Source organism: Myotis brandtii, unplaced genomic scaffold, assembly GCF_000412655.1.
Source record: "Myotis brandtii unplaced genomic scaffold, ASM41265v1 scaffold163, whole genome shotgun sequence".
NCBI lineage: Eukaryota > Metazoa > Chordata > Mammalia > Chiroptera > Vespertilionidae > Myotis > Myotis brandtii.
In genome coordinates this window covers 863879-879108 of record NW_005355962.1, presented here as the reverse complement: position 1 = coordinate 879108, position 15230 = coordinate 863879, and the positions used below count along the sequence as shown (strand labels likewise).

The following is a 15230-nucleotide window of genomic DNA, read 5'->3' as shown; positions in this document are numbered from 1 at the left end:
AGCCACCAGGAGTCGGGAGGGTGGGGCCACTGGGGTCCCAGAGAGTAGGGGTAGCCAATCGCTTGTGAGGGGGAGGCTCCAGTCAGGTACATTGGAAAGGGGGGAATGGCCTCCATCCCAAAGCCACACAATCAGTCACTGATACCCCCTGAGTCTGCCCAGAATTCTAAGCCCAGGTTCAGGCAGCTGACTCCTCAGGAGAATGCAAGCTCTGCAGGGTGGGTCTACAGAGAGGCCAGAGGGTGAAGCTATTGCTTTCCCCTGGGCTGATGCTCTCTCCCCAGAGCCACAAACTCTAGTGACTCCTCATGCACTCTAGTCCGCTCCGCCCTCCCTCCACCAGAGCCCACAAACTGTGAATGAGATTTTGTGTATGGGCCCTTTATGAGGGTGCCTGTGTCTCTAGTAGATTCCTGTCTCTCCCTGGAGGACAGAATCCCTGCTGATTTTGACAGCCAGACATGTGGGTGCCCCTCCCTGGCTCTGGAGCTCTGGGGTAGGAAGCCTGGCTTGGGATTAAGACCTCAGGCTTCTCAAAGGGAACCTTTATGGCTGAGATATCCTTCCAGAATTTCAGCCCCTGCCATGGGAGTGGAACCAGCCCTTTTCATGTCTCTCTGCCCTTCCTACCAGTCTCCTTGTGGCTTCTTCTGTAAATCCTCGGTTATAAAACCTCTCTTCACCTAGTCTTCAATTGGTTATTCAGGTTGATTGCTCTATAATTTCGTTGTAATTCTAGTTTGTTTCTGGGAAGAGGTGAGTCTAAATCTTGGATCTCTGGAACCAATTTTGATGGTTGTTTTCCACCTACCTTATCACCTTGGCCAAGCCCCAGCACAGTGGCAAACTATATGTCAGAGTTAAATTTTACTTGTGAGTTGAATTTATAAAAATTAAACATGTTTTAGCATCTCTGTACCAGTCTGCCTGTAAACAAAAGCTACTTTTCTGACTGAAAAAACCCAAGGGAGTACAGTTGCTTCAAAAAATAATAATAATACTCATAAATAAAAATAGTGCCAGGGTTAGATGTTTCTAACTGTGATTTCAAGCCCAGGAGTTAGTAGAATTCACAAGTTAGTTGGCTTCATGTACTCACCTTTTCCTAGGATTTTTCAGAAACTCCTCGGGTAATCCCTCATAGTTATATTAGTGAGGCGAACCCTGTCACATGACCAGTTTAGGGAATTGCAGGGATTCTTCATGAGTTAAACTCAGAGTTTGGGCTGAGATAGATAAACTAAGGCAATGAGAATAGAGGAAAGGGACATGTATCAAAGGTCGGGGGGGTAAGGGTGCCACCTGGCTGACATTTGGCAACTGATTACACATAGAAGACAGCAGAGGACTCCAAGATGAGAGGAGGATTTTGGTGCAATTGCTTAGAAGATGGTGCTCCATTAAATAGGGGTTGGAGTAGTTTCAGAAGGAAGGCCATTTGTTCAGTCTTGGACAAAGTGAATTGTAAAGATGTTATGGACAGGAAGATCCCTGCAAGCAGCTGGATATGTTACAGATGCTTAAAAGGAAATGAGTGCATGAGGTTTAAATTAAGGAGCATCTGAATGGAGTAGATCATTAAATCTTGGAGACTAAATAAGAGTGTCAAGAGAGTGATCATGGTGAAGATCAGAAATGAACCAAACGGATGTCTGACAGAACTCTTTGAGGAAGAGGAGTGCCTCTTTGGAAGTGTCCAGTGAAGTGTCAGGGGAGAGTTGTGAGGAGGAAATGGGGACACGTCCCAGGCTCCAGAGAGATTAAGATGAAGAATAAGAAATGTCTAGTAGGTTTGGAAACATGGAGTCAACATCACCTTTGAGCATTTTTTCATTTGAGGATTAAGGGAATTAGTTAATTTGCGAAGGGATGTGGATTAAGTAGGAGTTTCAGCATCGGTGATTAAAGCTCTTCATGCATTCTTGGTAAGGACAAAAAGAATGGAACTCGAGCAGGTGTAAGTACCTTTTAAGAACCTTTCTCATTAGATTATACAGAAAATTGAATGAAAGAATGGTTCTGTAGGTCTTGGTGTAGTGCCTGGCCCATAGGTTTCAATAAATACTAACCATTACAGTTGCCATCATCATTATCAGGAAAGGGATTGTTTAGAGCAGCAGTTCTCAACCTGTGGGTCGCGACCCCTTTGGCGGTCGAACGACCCTTTCACAGGGGTCGCCTAAGACCATCCTGCATATCAGATATTTACATTACAATTCATAACAGTAGCAACATCACAGTTATGAAGTAGCAACGAAAATAATGTTATGGTTGGGTCACAACATGAGGAACTGTATTTAAAGGGCCAGAAGGTTGAGAACCACTGGTTTAGAGTAAGGGAGAAGAGTGTACGTGTTTTGTGGGCTAAAGAGAAGGATTTCTGGACAAGAGGAGGGTAATTCAAGGAGGTCTGGAATAAGTATGGCATTAAGGGCCAGGCCAGAGTGGTTAGCTCTGGAAAAGGGAACAACTCTCCATTTCTCTGAATGAGGAAAGGATATCTGATAAAATAGGGACATTTTGAGCCTGGGTAACAGTAAGCAGAAGAGCAATTGAAGAGACTCGCATGCAATGGTTTCCGTCTTCTCATTGAAGTCGGAAAGAATCTTAACTACAAATATGTGCTTAAGGCATGAAGAGACAAGAAGCATAGTCATTCATTTTGAACCTGCTATGTATCAAGAACTGTACTAGACACTTGAAATTATCTCTTTTAATCCTCGTGAAAATTTGAAGATTATGCAGTTGTATTCACAGTTTACAGGTGGGAAACAAGTCAGAAAGGCGATGTGCCCAGGAGGGCACAGCTAGCAGTGGGAGGAGCCAGGATTCAGGGCAGGTCTGTCTGACGGCAGAGGCTGTGCTCTTTATTGCAAGGGAGCTCAGCAGTTTGCAATCTTGGAAGTGTAGCCCTGCGCTGCTTCTGATTTTTTTTGTATTCCAGTCAGTCACCAGAGTGAACATCAGAGAAAGTGCCTCTGGTTTTAGGAACTGTGCAATTGGGGTGAATCAGAAATGTAAATTCTAAGTCCCTGAGGGCGATAATAAGGCAAGGAATGGAGAAAATGTTTGAGTGAGGCACTAAGACTTCAGTGCAGTGGGCGAATGCCTTTTGGGCAACAGCAGCAGGGTGGGAAGAGGGAAAGATGGGGCGGGGGGGGTCCTTGGAGTTTGAGAGAAGAGTTGCTACCTTAGTTTTCCAAGGGTGATGATTCAAGAGTCACCTTCCCTTCACTTTCTCACAGCTGCCGCCATGCCTACCCCTCAGAGCCCCCACCCAGACACCTTCTGCCAACTTAGGCTAATGTTCTGCTCAGGTATATAATAATCACATCCTAATTTAAGTAGCCTACTGAGAGTCTACACTAGGATCTAGCCTTTTTAAAAAAAAAAGACAAAATAACAAAAGAATGAATGTAGTTACCTTATTTCTACCCCCCACCTAACACAACTCTTTATATTTTGAAAAATTGCCTTCCACAGATAACATTTAAATCGTGACTTAGTTATTTAATCACGCCTTCACTAAAGAATTAATTATTGAATGCCCACAATATGGCAAATATTGCAAGCGCTGGGAATATAACAGAGGAGAAATCAGTGTCCCCACTCTCTAGAGCCTCTCTTCTCCTGGGGAAGATAGGGAACAATCAACATTAGTGAAATGTGGAGCATGAAACAGTAATGAACACAGGGAGAAAAATAAAGCAGGGGAAAGAAGCAGGGATCGAGTGTGGGAGGGGTGAACGTTTAGACGGAGTGGGTGAGCAGTCCAAGCCTCCCTGAGAGAATGGCATTCCTGCCAAGCCCCAAGAAGGTTAGAGAACATGCAGACATCCAGGGAAAGAGGCTGCTAGGCAGAGGACGTGGCAAACGCAGAAGCCCTCAGGTGGGAGCTGAGCTGGCAAGATCCAGAACAGCAAGGAGGCTGGTGTGGCTGCATAGGATTAGCAAGAAACAAAATCGAAGAGGAAAGGTGGGCCAGAGCGCCCAGGGCCTTGTATGCTGTGGTCAAGACTTTGGCTTTTAAGATGGAAAAGCATTGGAGGGTTTGGGGTTGTTTTTCTTTTCTTTTCTTTTTTAAATATATTTTTATTGATTTCAGAGAAGAAGGGAGAGGGAGAAAGAGATAGAAACATCAATGATGAGAGAGAATCATAGCTCAGCTGCCTCCTGCACGCCTCCTTCTACTGGGGATCAAGCCCACAAACCCAGGCATGTGCCTTTGACTGGAATCAAACCCAGGACCCTTCAGTCCACAGGCCAACACTCTGTCCACTGAGCCAAACCGGCTAGGGCGGGGTTGTTTTTCTTTAACTTCTTATGGAAGATGTTAGTCATATCTACACAGACTAATATAATGAGTCCCCTTGTACTAATCATTCAATCGGAGGACATTGAGCAGAGTAAGGAGACTGGCATGACCTGACTTGAATGGGATCACTCAAGGCAGTGGGCAGGGGTGCGCACAGGAAACGTAGTTAGGAGCAAATACTCAATTTGTGATGTCTTTTGGAGGTCTGACTACATATCTATTTTATGCTTTGTTCAAAAAAGAGAGAGAGAGAGAGAGAGAGAGAGAGAGAGAGAGAGAGAATACGCATACTGTAGGAATGGGGGGAAAGAAATGGTACCAGAGTACCACTATTTTAAACTTTATTTTCTGTTAAGCATAAACCCAAGTGTCCCGAACAAGTGGCTTATAAATAAACATGTGTAGCACGACTCCTCCATAAGTTACAAATTATCTACTCATTCCTATATTCTTTAGCAACCATGGATAATTGGGCCATGCAAAGGGAAAGGATTTACTTGTAGTTTATTAATGAAGTAATGGCACCTGTTGAGGTCCAAGTCCCCAGCAATTTTTGGAGGTAGCAACAGTGGTCCTCGAATTTCTGAAAGAAGCGTAATTTATAAAAAGCTATATTTTATGTAATGAAACTGAAAATTAAAATAGAGCAACAAAAAAAGTAATTCCAGGTCAAAGTATGACAGAAAACTCAAAACTGTCAAAGCAGTTATATGTACACAGAGATTTTATTTGTCTTCGTTGCCTAGTTGATGAGACCCTCTTAGCCCATGTTGTTGCATTTAATGGCACAGTTTGCCCTTCTAATCCCAGCCTAACAACTGCACTGTGTGTGCTGTTCAAAAAAGTAAGGGCATTAAACAAGGCGAAAGAATGGGAACGAATCAACAGAGATCCAGGAGCACTTTTGTCAGCAGTGAGTGGGTCGCAGAGGGTATTTCCTGTCATGCCACCTGGCTGAGAACGCCACCCTTCCATTCAGCAGACTCGGGAGGAATCCCAAGGTCCTCTGTGTCATGGCTGTCTGACCTTGTGGCATGTCACTTGTTCATCGGTCTGAACTTCTGTTTTCCTATCTGCGAAATGGGGATGATCATGCCAACACTGTCTACCTCGCAGGGTCATTGAGAGGCCCAGGGGTGAAGCAGGCTACTCATAAATAAAAGAGAACGAAAGAAACTGGTGCTTCCTTGGGACCTGCTTTGGGCAGGCACTGTGCAGTCCTCTCGGGCCACGTTGTTGGCCCGTGTTGTAGATGTTGGGCGTGAGGTTCAGTTAGGCCACTGAGCTGGAAAAAGAAAGAACTGGGATTTGACCCCAGATTGGCTCAACCTGAAATCCCCTGCCTTAAAAAAAAAAAAAAAAAAAGAGCCCTAACCGGTTTGGCTCTGTGGATAGAGCGTTGGCCTGCGGACTGAAATGCCCCAGGTTCGCTTCTGGTCAAGGGCATGTACCTTGGTTGCAGGCACATCCCCAGTAGGAGGTGTGCAGGAGGCAGCTGATCAATGTTTCTCTCTCATCGATGTTTCTAATTCTCTATCCCTCTCCCTTCCTCTCTGTAAAAAATCAATACAATATATTTTTAAAAAAAAAGAATTAACTTCACTGAGCATCTTCTTGCTCTGCACCAGAAACTGTTAGACATGGTTCTGTACTCTCTTGTTTAATAAAAGTTATTCTGTACTTCCTGGGTGCTCAACACATGAGAAACAATAAAATCTGACTGTTTTTTTTTAATCCCTGAAAGAAAATATTTTACGACAACGTTCTTTCCTTTCTTCTATTTTCCTTTCTTCTTCTCCCTCTTCATCCCCCCTCTCACTCTCCTCTTCCCCACCCTCTCCTTCTTCCTATTATATTCTAACTTGCAGCCTAACAGAGAAGAATCCATGCATAGTTTAATAATGTCTGTGACATGATGTTTTTATGAAGGAGGGTTCCTTGAAAGAGTGTTCTTCTGCCACCTCCCAACAATCTCCGAGACCTCTTTCTCACAACACACACCAACACAACCCAGAGAACAGGTTTTTCAGGAATAGCTGTCATGTACCAACACTGTGCTAAGGCAAAGGAGAGCTACAAAACATCAGGCAGACTGGACATAGGGAAGTAAAAGTGATCAAGCCAAGTGGTACCCAGTATAATACAAAATGTGAGTGGGCTTTGGAGGTGGACACACCCAAGTTTAAAGGGCTACCCACTCACTCCAGTTATAGGAAAGATGGCAGTTCACTTGGTCTTAATGTGCCTCAGTTTCCTCGGCTGTGGAGTGGGGTACCACAATGGACGTCCACAGGGCTGATGTGAAAACTGGCTGAGTTAACATGTTTCCTTTCCTTCCATAAAAACAGTAAGTCAGGACATACAGATGTGTGTACTCTGGGAATTTAACAAGCAAGGGAGGTAAGATGAGAACCCTATAGTTGCCACCTGGTTTTATCATCTTCTCATCGCAGTAAGTTGCCTGTAGTTTTCCTGTCCTGCTCTAATGATAGTCCCAAAGAAAGGGACAGAAGTGGGGTTTTGTGGACTAAAGTGGTGAGGAGCGTGTCATGGAAGACTGAGAATTAGGTCTTACCCTTGAGAAATAGGTGGTTCTAGGTAGAAAAGAGAAGGAAGGGACACCCCCAGGTGGTAAGAACCACTTGAAGGAAACTGAGAAGTGGTGGCGAGTATGACTAATAAGCAGACTAACCACAGAGCCTTTGCACATGCTGTTCCTCCTGTCAGGAATGCTGTTCCCAAACCCCTGGGCTCCTGTTCACCTCTTCCCTTGTTCCACTCCTATTCTTCTTCCAGAGCTCAGCCCTCATTGCTCCTTCAGGAAGTTTTCTCAGACTTCCTGACCCAGTCAGATCCCTACAATATGTCCTTTGTCCGTGCTTCACAGTTATGTGTTTGCATTTATTTGTGAGAGTCTCTGATTATTATTGGTCCTGTTCTTTAATTCCCACAAAAACAGGGGCTGTGTCTGTTTTGCACTCACTCTATATCCCTTCATTCCCTGAGTTACTGCAGGGCATGAAACATACAGGGGCTTAATAAGTAATTATTGAATAAGTGAACACATTTTGGTTATCAGTGAGGATAGGAGAGTTGATATTTGAGATTGCTAATCCCATTAGGTTCCAAGCACTGTATCAGCTCATTTAATCCTTCAAAACAATCCTGTGAAACCAAGTGTGTTGTTACTTTCATATAGAGGTGGAGAAGCTGATATCCAGAGATGTTAACCATCTTTCCCTGTTGACCAGCTAATAATTGGCAGCAGAGGGATTTGAGCCCAGCAGCTTGGCCTCTGAGCTCTTGGAATTAACCACATTGCCTTTTTCCTCTGCCTCTTCTTTAATTATCGTCATCATTATCGTCACTTCATGAGGAAAACTAAGCAGAAAAAGAACTAGTTCATGTGTCACGTCTTACCTTCATGTTGACTCTACATTCTGCCAGAGTGCTAGGGACACATTTACTCAGCAAGCACACTGGCCATTTCAAATTCTGATCCCCAGAAAATTCTAGACTACTTCTCTTAATCATGTACTTTGCCAGAGCATGGCAGAGTTGTTTTAAATAAAAGGAGGTGGTTTGACTAAGTTTGGTATTATCTGAAACCTTGGTTTCTACTTCTGACTCAAAAAGCAGATCTAGCCTGTGGTCATCAGTAGGTATTGAGTCATGAAGCTCCTGGAAGAAAAGTTTAATTCGTCAGGGAAGCCACAGAATCCTGAGCGCCCCCAAGAAGGGCAGCTGTTACTATAATAACATAATTATTACTAGAACATTAATGAAGCCCAATAAAATATGGCACTCTGGAAAGAAGATTTGCCCTAGGGATAAAAGGGGCCTTAATTCGTCATTTATACTAATCACCTGCCTTAGACAGGATTGGTCTTAAAACATCATCTCAGGGCAGTTATATTATTTAAAGATCTCTGGGTAGAGAAGTACATTATAGTAGTAAAAAAGGTACTAGGTAATGCTTGTGCACTATTGTTACTGACTGGTCAGTGTTCCAAAGACTTTACATGCATTAACGTATTTAATCCTCACAATAGACCTGTAAGGTCCTGTTATTATCCCCATTTTACAGATGAGGAATTGAACACAGCCCAAGGCCACAGCTAGGAAACGATAGACCTGTCTTTAAACCCAGCTCGTCTGCCCCTCAAGTACTTGCACTGACAATGCCCCCCTGATAGCTGATTACTCAAGTAGCCATCTGTGCCTCCTTGTCTGTGACTGAAAACTTACCTTGTGTTTGAGCCATTCGTGTTTAATTAAGAGCCTGCTATGTTCAGACTCTTTCCAAAATGATTCCACCTTTCTGGAAGATACAGTTGCTTTCTACAAACTTAACTTCCAAGGGAACTGCTATTCAAAAAAGTAAGAGGGAGGCTGAATAAAAGTAATTACATTCTCCGTAAAACAAAGGAATTTCTGAATCAACTGCAAAGAGCCCTCAGCCATCCTGGCATTTTATAAAGTACATCACACTCTCCCGCCCCCCCGCTCCATGTTAGAATCCCATTTCGCCATATAACCTGAAAACAGTACCATGTGTTTTCTGTCTCACACTTCAGCTTTCTTCCCTCAGTCAGTATTTTGGAAAGTCCACAAAACCCAGGGGCCTCCCTGTCCTTGCTCTGTGGTCTGTGTAAAAACCAGATGATGCCATGCCGACCTGAACTCTTTCAAATGGCTCAGCGCATTAGTCATCGGCAAAATTTTCAGGTACCTTTCCTCAGAGACTACCCAGTTCCTCATTCTTGCCACCCTTTAATCGTGAAGTAATAGAAAGAAAAAGATGTGAGTACTTTTGGGGGCACCTCCCACCTCTTCCCTTCAGTGACTGATTCCTTCCTGGTGGTGACATTGAAGGGCCCAGATATCCTAAGTGATTGGGCTTTAATCACTGGATTCCTTCTATTGTCCTGCTTTGGTGGAAAGCCTGCCTGATTTCACCCAAGTGAAGCATTTCGCCATGCCTTACACTGTTGCATTTCTGTGCTTCGTACACTTAAAAAGTGGAATTACATGATCTCTTTAGTGCTGCTTCCACTGTTCATTTACCGCTGAAGAAGCCCCTGTGGAGTGTGTCCTCATAACAAAAACCAACTTCAGATGTCAGCACCAAACGCACAAAACTGGCATCGACGATCCAGGGAGTGTGTAGGGACAACAGCCAACTTTGGAGCAAACCCAGTACTTTCCAACCCCTGTCCTGTCCTGAAGGGACAAAGGCTTTCTGCCTGTTATAAAAGGTAAAGCATTAAAGTTCATAATTAATGTTATGCCCAGAGGGCTTTTTTAGATGCTATACCTCTTTAAGAAATTATTTATTTGTGGTTTGAGGTAGTCAAAACCTGATTTAATCCTAAATATGTTTTGTGATTAGCTTGGCTCTACAAGGACAGGAGGCCACCCCCACAGGTGGCTGTGGTCCTTGGGAAGGCCTGTTAGAGGATTTGGAAGCAAACTCTTGCTGCAGCTCTGAGTCAAGGTTCAGGCAGAGCGGCCCTAAGGTTTCCAGTGGAGCCATACTGTTGGTTACAGGGTAGTCTCTCCCCCAAAACCTCGTAGGGAATAATCCCAGTTCATATCAACTTCTCAATTCTTGCAATGAGAGATTGGATTGGGGGGAAAGCCATGCTGAAAAATCCTGATGAAACCCTGCATCAAGGAAATCTGGATCTGTTTGGTGATGTTCTAGTAGAAGCAGATTGGTTGAAAGTCTGTTTCCAAGAAATTTTATTGGCAAATGTAGGTTCTTCCTCAAGTTCACCGGATGGGATTCCGGTCCACTTGTTTCCCCTCCTAAGCTAAAGGCTGCTTGTGCAGATGAAAATATTTCTAATGATTGTAGAGTTGACTTAGGTCATGCACTTCCTCGAAAAGAGGCAGTATGAGTTTCAGAGATAGGATGACCAACTCTTAGCCCTGTGTACCAGGAAACCCTCTCAGTTCTGGGCAAACTAAGATGGCTGGTCACCCTTTGAGGAGATATAATGAATTTCTAACAGTTTTGGCTGAATTTATGACAGGATTCTGATTCATAGGATTTGGGAAAGTGAAAACTAAAGCCATTGGTCTCTCCTGTTAATATGAGTTTAGTGTTGGGGCTCTCTCAGAGAAGGAACCTGTGGTCTGCTCTAAGGGTCTGAGGACCAACTAGAGGAGAAAGGTTGTCCAACTTCTCTTTGCTTAAAATGTAATGATCCCCTTGCTGTTTCCTTTTTAGTGGTATTATTACTTTAATGGTATAACAATAAAAAAGATAAATTACCTTAAATGGGAAAACCTGATTTTATAAAATAAGACAGTGGTTCTCAATCTTCCTAATGCTGCGACCCTTTAATACAGTTCCTCATGTTGTGGTGACCCCCAACCATAAAATTATTTTCATTGCTACTTCGTAACTAATTTTGCTACTGTTATGAATCGTAATGTAAATATCTGATATGCAGGATGTATTTAGGCGACCCCTGTGAAAGGGTCATTCGACCCACAGGTTGAGAACCACTGAAATAAGAGCTCAGTAGGTGTCAGATATAAGGATTTGCACCGTGGAAGCGCACTTACTTGAACTGAAGAAAAGTACTATGATCTGGGCATCTGCAACTCAGTTATCAGAGCTCATAGCAGAGAGTGCCAGGCTCAAGTTTCCTAACCAATCACTGCAACCCTAGTCTGTGAGCTGGGGTGTCCATTGACAACCTTGAGAGCCAGGTTCCTGGCAAGACTCTCCTGCCTATCTCATGGCAGAGACATAGGATGCACTGCGCCTGCTCACATCACTCCTTCCCTTGATTTCCATCCTCCATCAATCCCAGTTCCCTTCTGACAGATCTTTTATACAACTTTTATGACTGAAAATTGTGATGAAGGTGCAGATGAAAATGTATTCTTGGTTAGTAGGAAGAGGGTGCTTCATGGCTACACAGCATCCTAAAGATGTGGTGTTCCAACTTCAACAGTACGGACTGTGTTATATTTGGTCTGCTACCAAATAGTAGGTCCTCCACGCACGAAACAACCACCATTAGCATTTTGATGTATTTCCATCCCATCATTTGTTCATCACATATTTTTAAAAACAGAGCATATTTTTTAGACTTACTGGCTTGTCCTAAGCATTTTTTCTACACTGCAATTGAGTCAGATGCACTCACTTTTAAAATGTGCTTCTTACATAGATCTGCAACTATATGGGACCTGCAAAGGTTATTGTTCAGCTGGTCACAAATGGGAAAAGCATCCACCTGCATGCACACAGCCTGGTGGGGAAGCACTGTGAGGACGGGATCTGCACCGTGACTGCTGGACCCAAGGACATGGTGGTCGGGTAAGTGAGCGGATGCGATGCCAAGGAGAGCGGATAGAACATGGCAGCCAAGACTTGGACTGAACGGGCCTCTTCATTAGGGGTCTTTCCATGACCGTCAGAAGGCTGGAAATGTAAGCGTGTGCCCTCACTTGGATTCTGAGGCATACAGCACCCACATGCCTGGTTTCCCCGAGGCAGCCCAGTTTGCACCTGTGGTCCTGGCCTCATTACTTATAGCACCTCCTTTCCCTGTCAGAAGTGGCTGATAGATTACCTGGCCACTTGATCTATGACACATTTGTGCCACTTTTAGCAAAACTTTTCTTCTGGAAATAAAGGTAAGGGCAAGTTAGAAGGAATAATTATACCAGAAATCAACACTTTATGAATGGTTTTATATACTCTTGATGATTTCTTTAATGGAGTACTGAGTCTGGATTTATAGTGTGAACATTTTGAGCATGAAGTGGATAGATAAATATTGTTTCAGCTCTGTGCTACTTAGGGAGTGTGCCACAGGTAAGAAGTCAAAGAATGCAAATTTGTTTTGCCATTAATTAGACTTGAAATGTAAATACCAAGTGACTTCTTCATTTAAGGTTGGTCAGACCGATCAGACCAACCAGTGAAAGAAGTATTATAAAAATAAATTCAGTCCAAAAGCAGTAAGAAATTTTAAATTTATTTAATTTTTAAAAATATCTTTCAGGGTTTCCTAATACTGGTTTAAATAGTTTGTCTTATAAGTATCGCGCACTAACCGATGGCGCCACTGTAGCTTCTGGTTTAAATAGTTTGTGATATAATCCCAGTTAATCTGGACTGCTCATTCAAAAGAAAGGAATTGCTTAAGTCAACTGTAATTAAGCTGATGGTAGCATTTCAGGCTTTGAATTCCGATCAAGTTTCAAGTCAGTTGTTCTTGGGGAGGCCGAGCTTTCATGTTCCTAGGCATTTCTTTGTTTGACTGTGAAAATATTCAAGTGTGAAAAACCTAGAGAGAGAGCTTTCTTTTAAGTCACTAAAATCTGATGCTTTTGATGTTAGAAAAAAAAAGGACTCTAGATTGAAGGAAGAAGCTTAAATTGATTTGAAAAATTCAACTGTGCTTTACATAAACTTGTTTCAACATCCTCCTGAAAGACTGGCCTGTTTCCTGTTGTGTGTCATGGTTGGTTCATGGTCTGTGTTGGAATAGCCTTGCAGTTCCTAACTGACCCGTGAGAGCTTTGAAATGCTGGGTGACTGTCAGGGTTTCAGACGAATGGATCACTTAGTGTTTCTGCAGATTTACTCCAGGCTGCTGTCAGTTTGAAGTGTTATTCTCTTTGGTCCTGTTTAATCTGTGTGATCATCATATCCTTTAGAGGAAATTATGGATGAAGTTCCCTACTAATAATATTTGTTATTATAAAACTTCCAGTATGTTGCCTGTAATTTGGTGTTTCTGTGGTTTAGTTTAGTAACCTTTCAGGATTCTCGAAGGAACTAATGGCTATTTATTTGGGGACCTACAGCAGAGTCGAAGTAAATTCCGTTTCCAAGGCAATTTAGGAAATCTTTTACTCTTTTGCAGTGCTAGAGTGTGGGGTTCAATAGTTGGGAGAACACATTCATTCACACTGAATTCATTCATTCATTCATTCAACAAACATTCTGATCATCTAAATTCCTAAATCTGATCTCAAGATATCTGGTCATAGTGCTGTGGGACTTCCTAACCCTATACAATTTCCTTGAGAAATTTAATCCAGAGGATGCCACTTGAGAGTTGCAATAGACTCAGTAGCCTCTTGTTCAATGTTCTATAAAACATTGGTACTCCCTTTGTAATTTGATTTTTAACAGAAACTTTTGCTTACAATATTTTCCAAAATGCAGTATTTCCTTCATGATTCATTTGTCTCTCTCTCTCTCTCTCTCTCTCTCTCTCTCTCTCTCTCTTTCTCTCTTAAAGTTTCCGATGTTAGAACCTGTTGCATTTTAGTTGAAAAAATATCATGCTAGTAGTTTGGAAACCAGAATTCTATTTTCATTTCTGTCACTCTCAACAATAGGACTGGGGATAATTTTTTAAAACATGTTTTTATTGATTTTATAAAGAGGGGAAGGGACAGGGAGAGGGAGATAGAAACATCGGACAAAGAGAAACATCGATCGGCTGCCTCCTGCATGCCCCCTACCAGGTTTTGAACCCACAACCCAAGGCATGTGCCCTGACCGGACTCAAACCGTTACCTCCTGGATCATAGGTCCATGCTCAACCACTGAGCCACCCTGGCTGGAGTGGACTGGGGACAGTTTGCATGACTTCTTGAGAACTTGAATTTCTTCCCTTCTAAAATATGTGTTGAGCTACAGAATTCATCTCCAGGCTTTTTACGTCTCCATAATTCTAGACTGAACTGACTTTAAGCTAATGTTATGGAGTAACATGAGCAGACTTGCCACATATGTATTTGTGGTATGTCATTGATTATTATTTAGTTCTAACTTGTAGGTAAGAAGAGCACATAGAGAAATCTAGGAAGATAGCCAGCGTTATTCCTTAGACTTGTCAATACTAGAACTGGAAGATAACCTGTTTTCAATAATATAGCTTAGGCCAAGAGTACAATATAGATTTACAAGCAGGGCACTGATCCAACACATCAAGAAAGCTATATTTAAAAGGACACTAAGAAGATAAATAACATTTAAATTATTAAAACCAAAAGAATTGCCTTTCTTTGGGGTTCTCAGTAAAACTTAGTTTCTATTTTCAAATATATTTTATCTATATTAAAATATTCATGATTGTGGATTTGATTGCTTTAACTTGAGGCATTTGCCCTTTTAAATTTTTTTAGTTAGCCTTAATTTTGCCTTTATATTTTTTATTCATTTATTTAGTTAGTCTTTAGTGCTGGTCCTCATAAATATAATCTTAGTTTGGTATTATATTTTTGACCCTGAATATCAACAATCTGGTTCAACAACATTTTGGTTCTCTGAAATTTTCAGGCAATAGAAACTGTTGTTTGACTTTGCCTTAAGCAACCATCCTCACCAATAATCACCACACCCTCCATTTGCTTCCTGGCAACCCTAATTTAGAGATGTGAAGTCTTTTTTTTTTTAACTAAAATTTATGGCATATACCAATTAGTAAGTACTAGGAGTAGATATATAATTTTAAAACATGCAAAAGAGGAATGTGGCCTTCCCTCAAGGAGTTAGTGCAGACCACATTAAATTGTTGTTTTTGAGGGTCCAAAAAACAATTAATTATTGGCAATTTCATCTGGGTCAGCCTTAGTACACACAAAAGGAGTGTTTGGAGAAAATAGGCAAAGTATGGACTAAGATTGTAAGTATCCAACTTCCAAATTCAGGTGTGAGTTGAAGGCTGCTTTTTTTATATAAAAATTTTTAAATTCTTGTGGGCCAAAGAAATTATGCACAGTGTCAAAATGGCAAGGAACTGACAAGCTTTACACAGGAAGAAAATATTTGTAAATCACATGTCCAACAAAGATATTTATATCCAGAATATCTAAGGCAAATTACTTTACAGACACTGTTTGTAGACTTCTTTTATTTATTTATTTTAAA

At 42.0% G+C, this 15230-nt stretch overlaps 1 protein-coding gene across 7 annotated transcripts in view; it reads left to right on the top strand.

Moving 5' to 3' along the window:
• Positions 1 to 15230, top strand: part of NFKB1 (nuclear factor of kappa light polypeptide gene enhancer in B-cells 1) — a 108238-nt gene that overhangs the window by 40156 nt on the left and 52852 nt on the right. For 5 of the 7 annotated variants that reach the window (XM_005862301.2, XM_005862300.2, XM_014536464.1 and 2 more), the window contains one exon: positions 11506 to 11654. The exons of the other annotated variants lie outside the window; for them this stretch is intronic. In XM_005862301.2, the coding sequence (XP_005862363.1) occupies positions 11506 to 11654 (149 nt within the window). The remainder of the gene's footprint in view (positions 1 to 11505; positions 11655 to 15230) is intronic. 7 annotated transcript variants of the gene reach the window in all.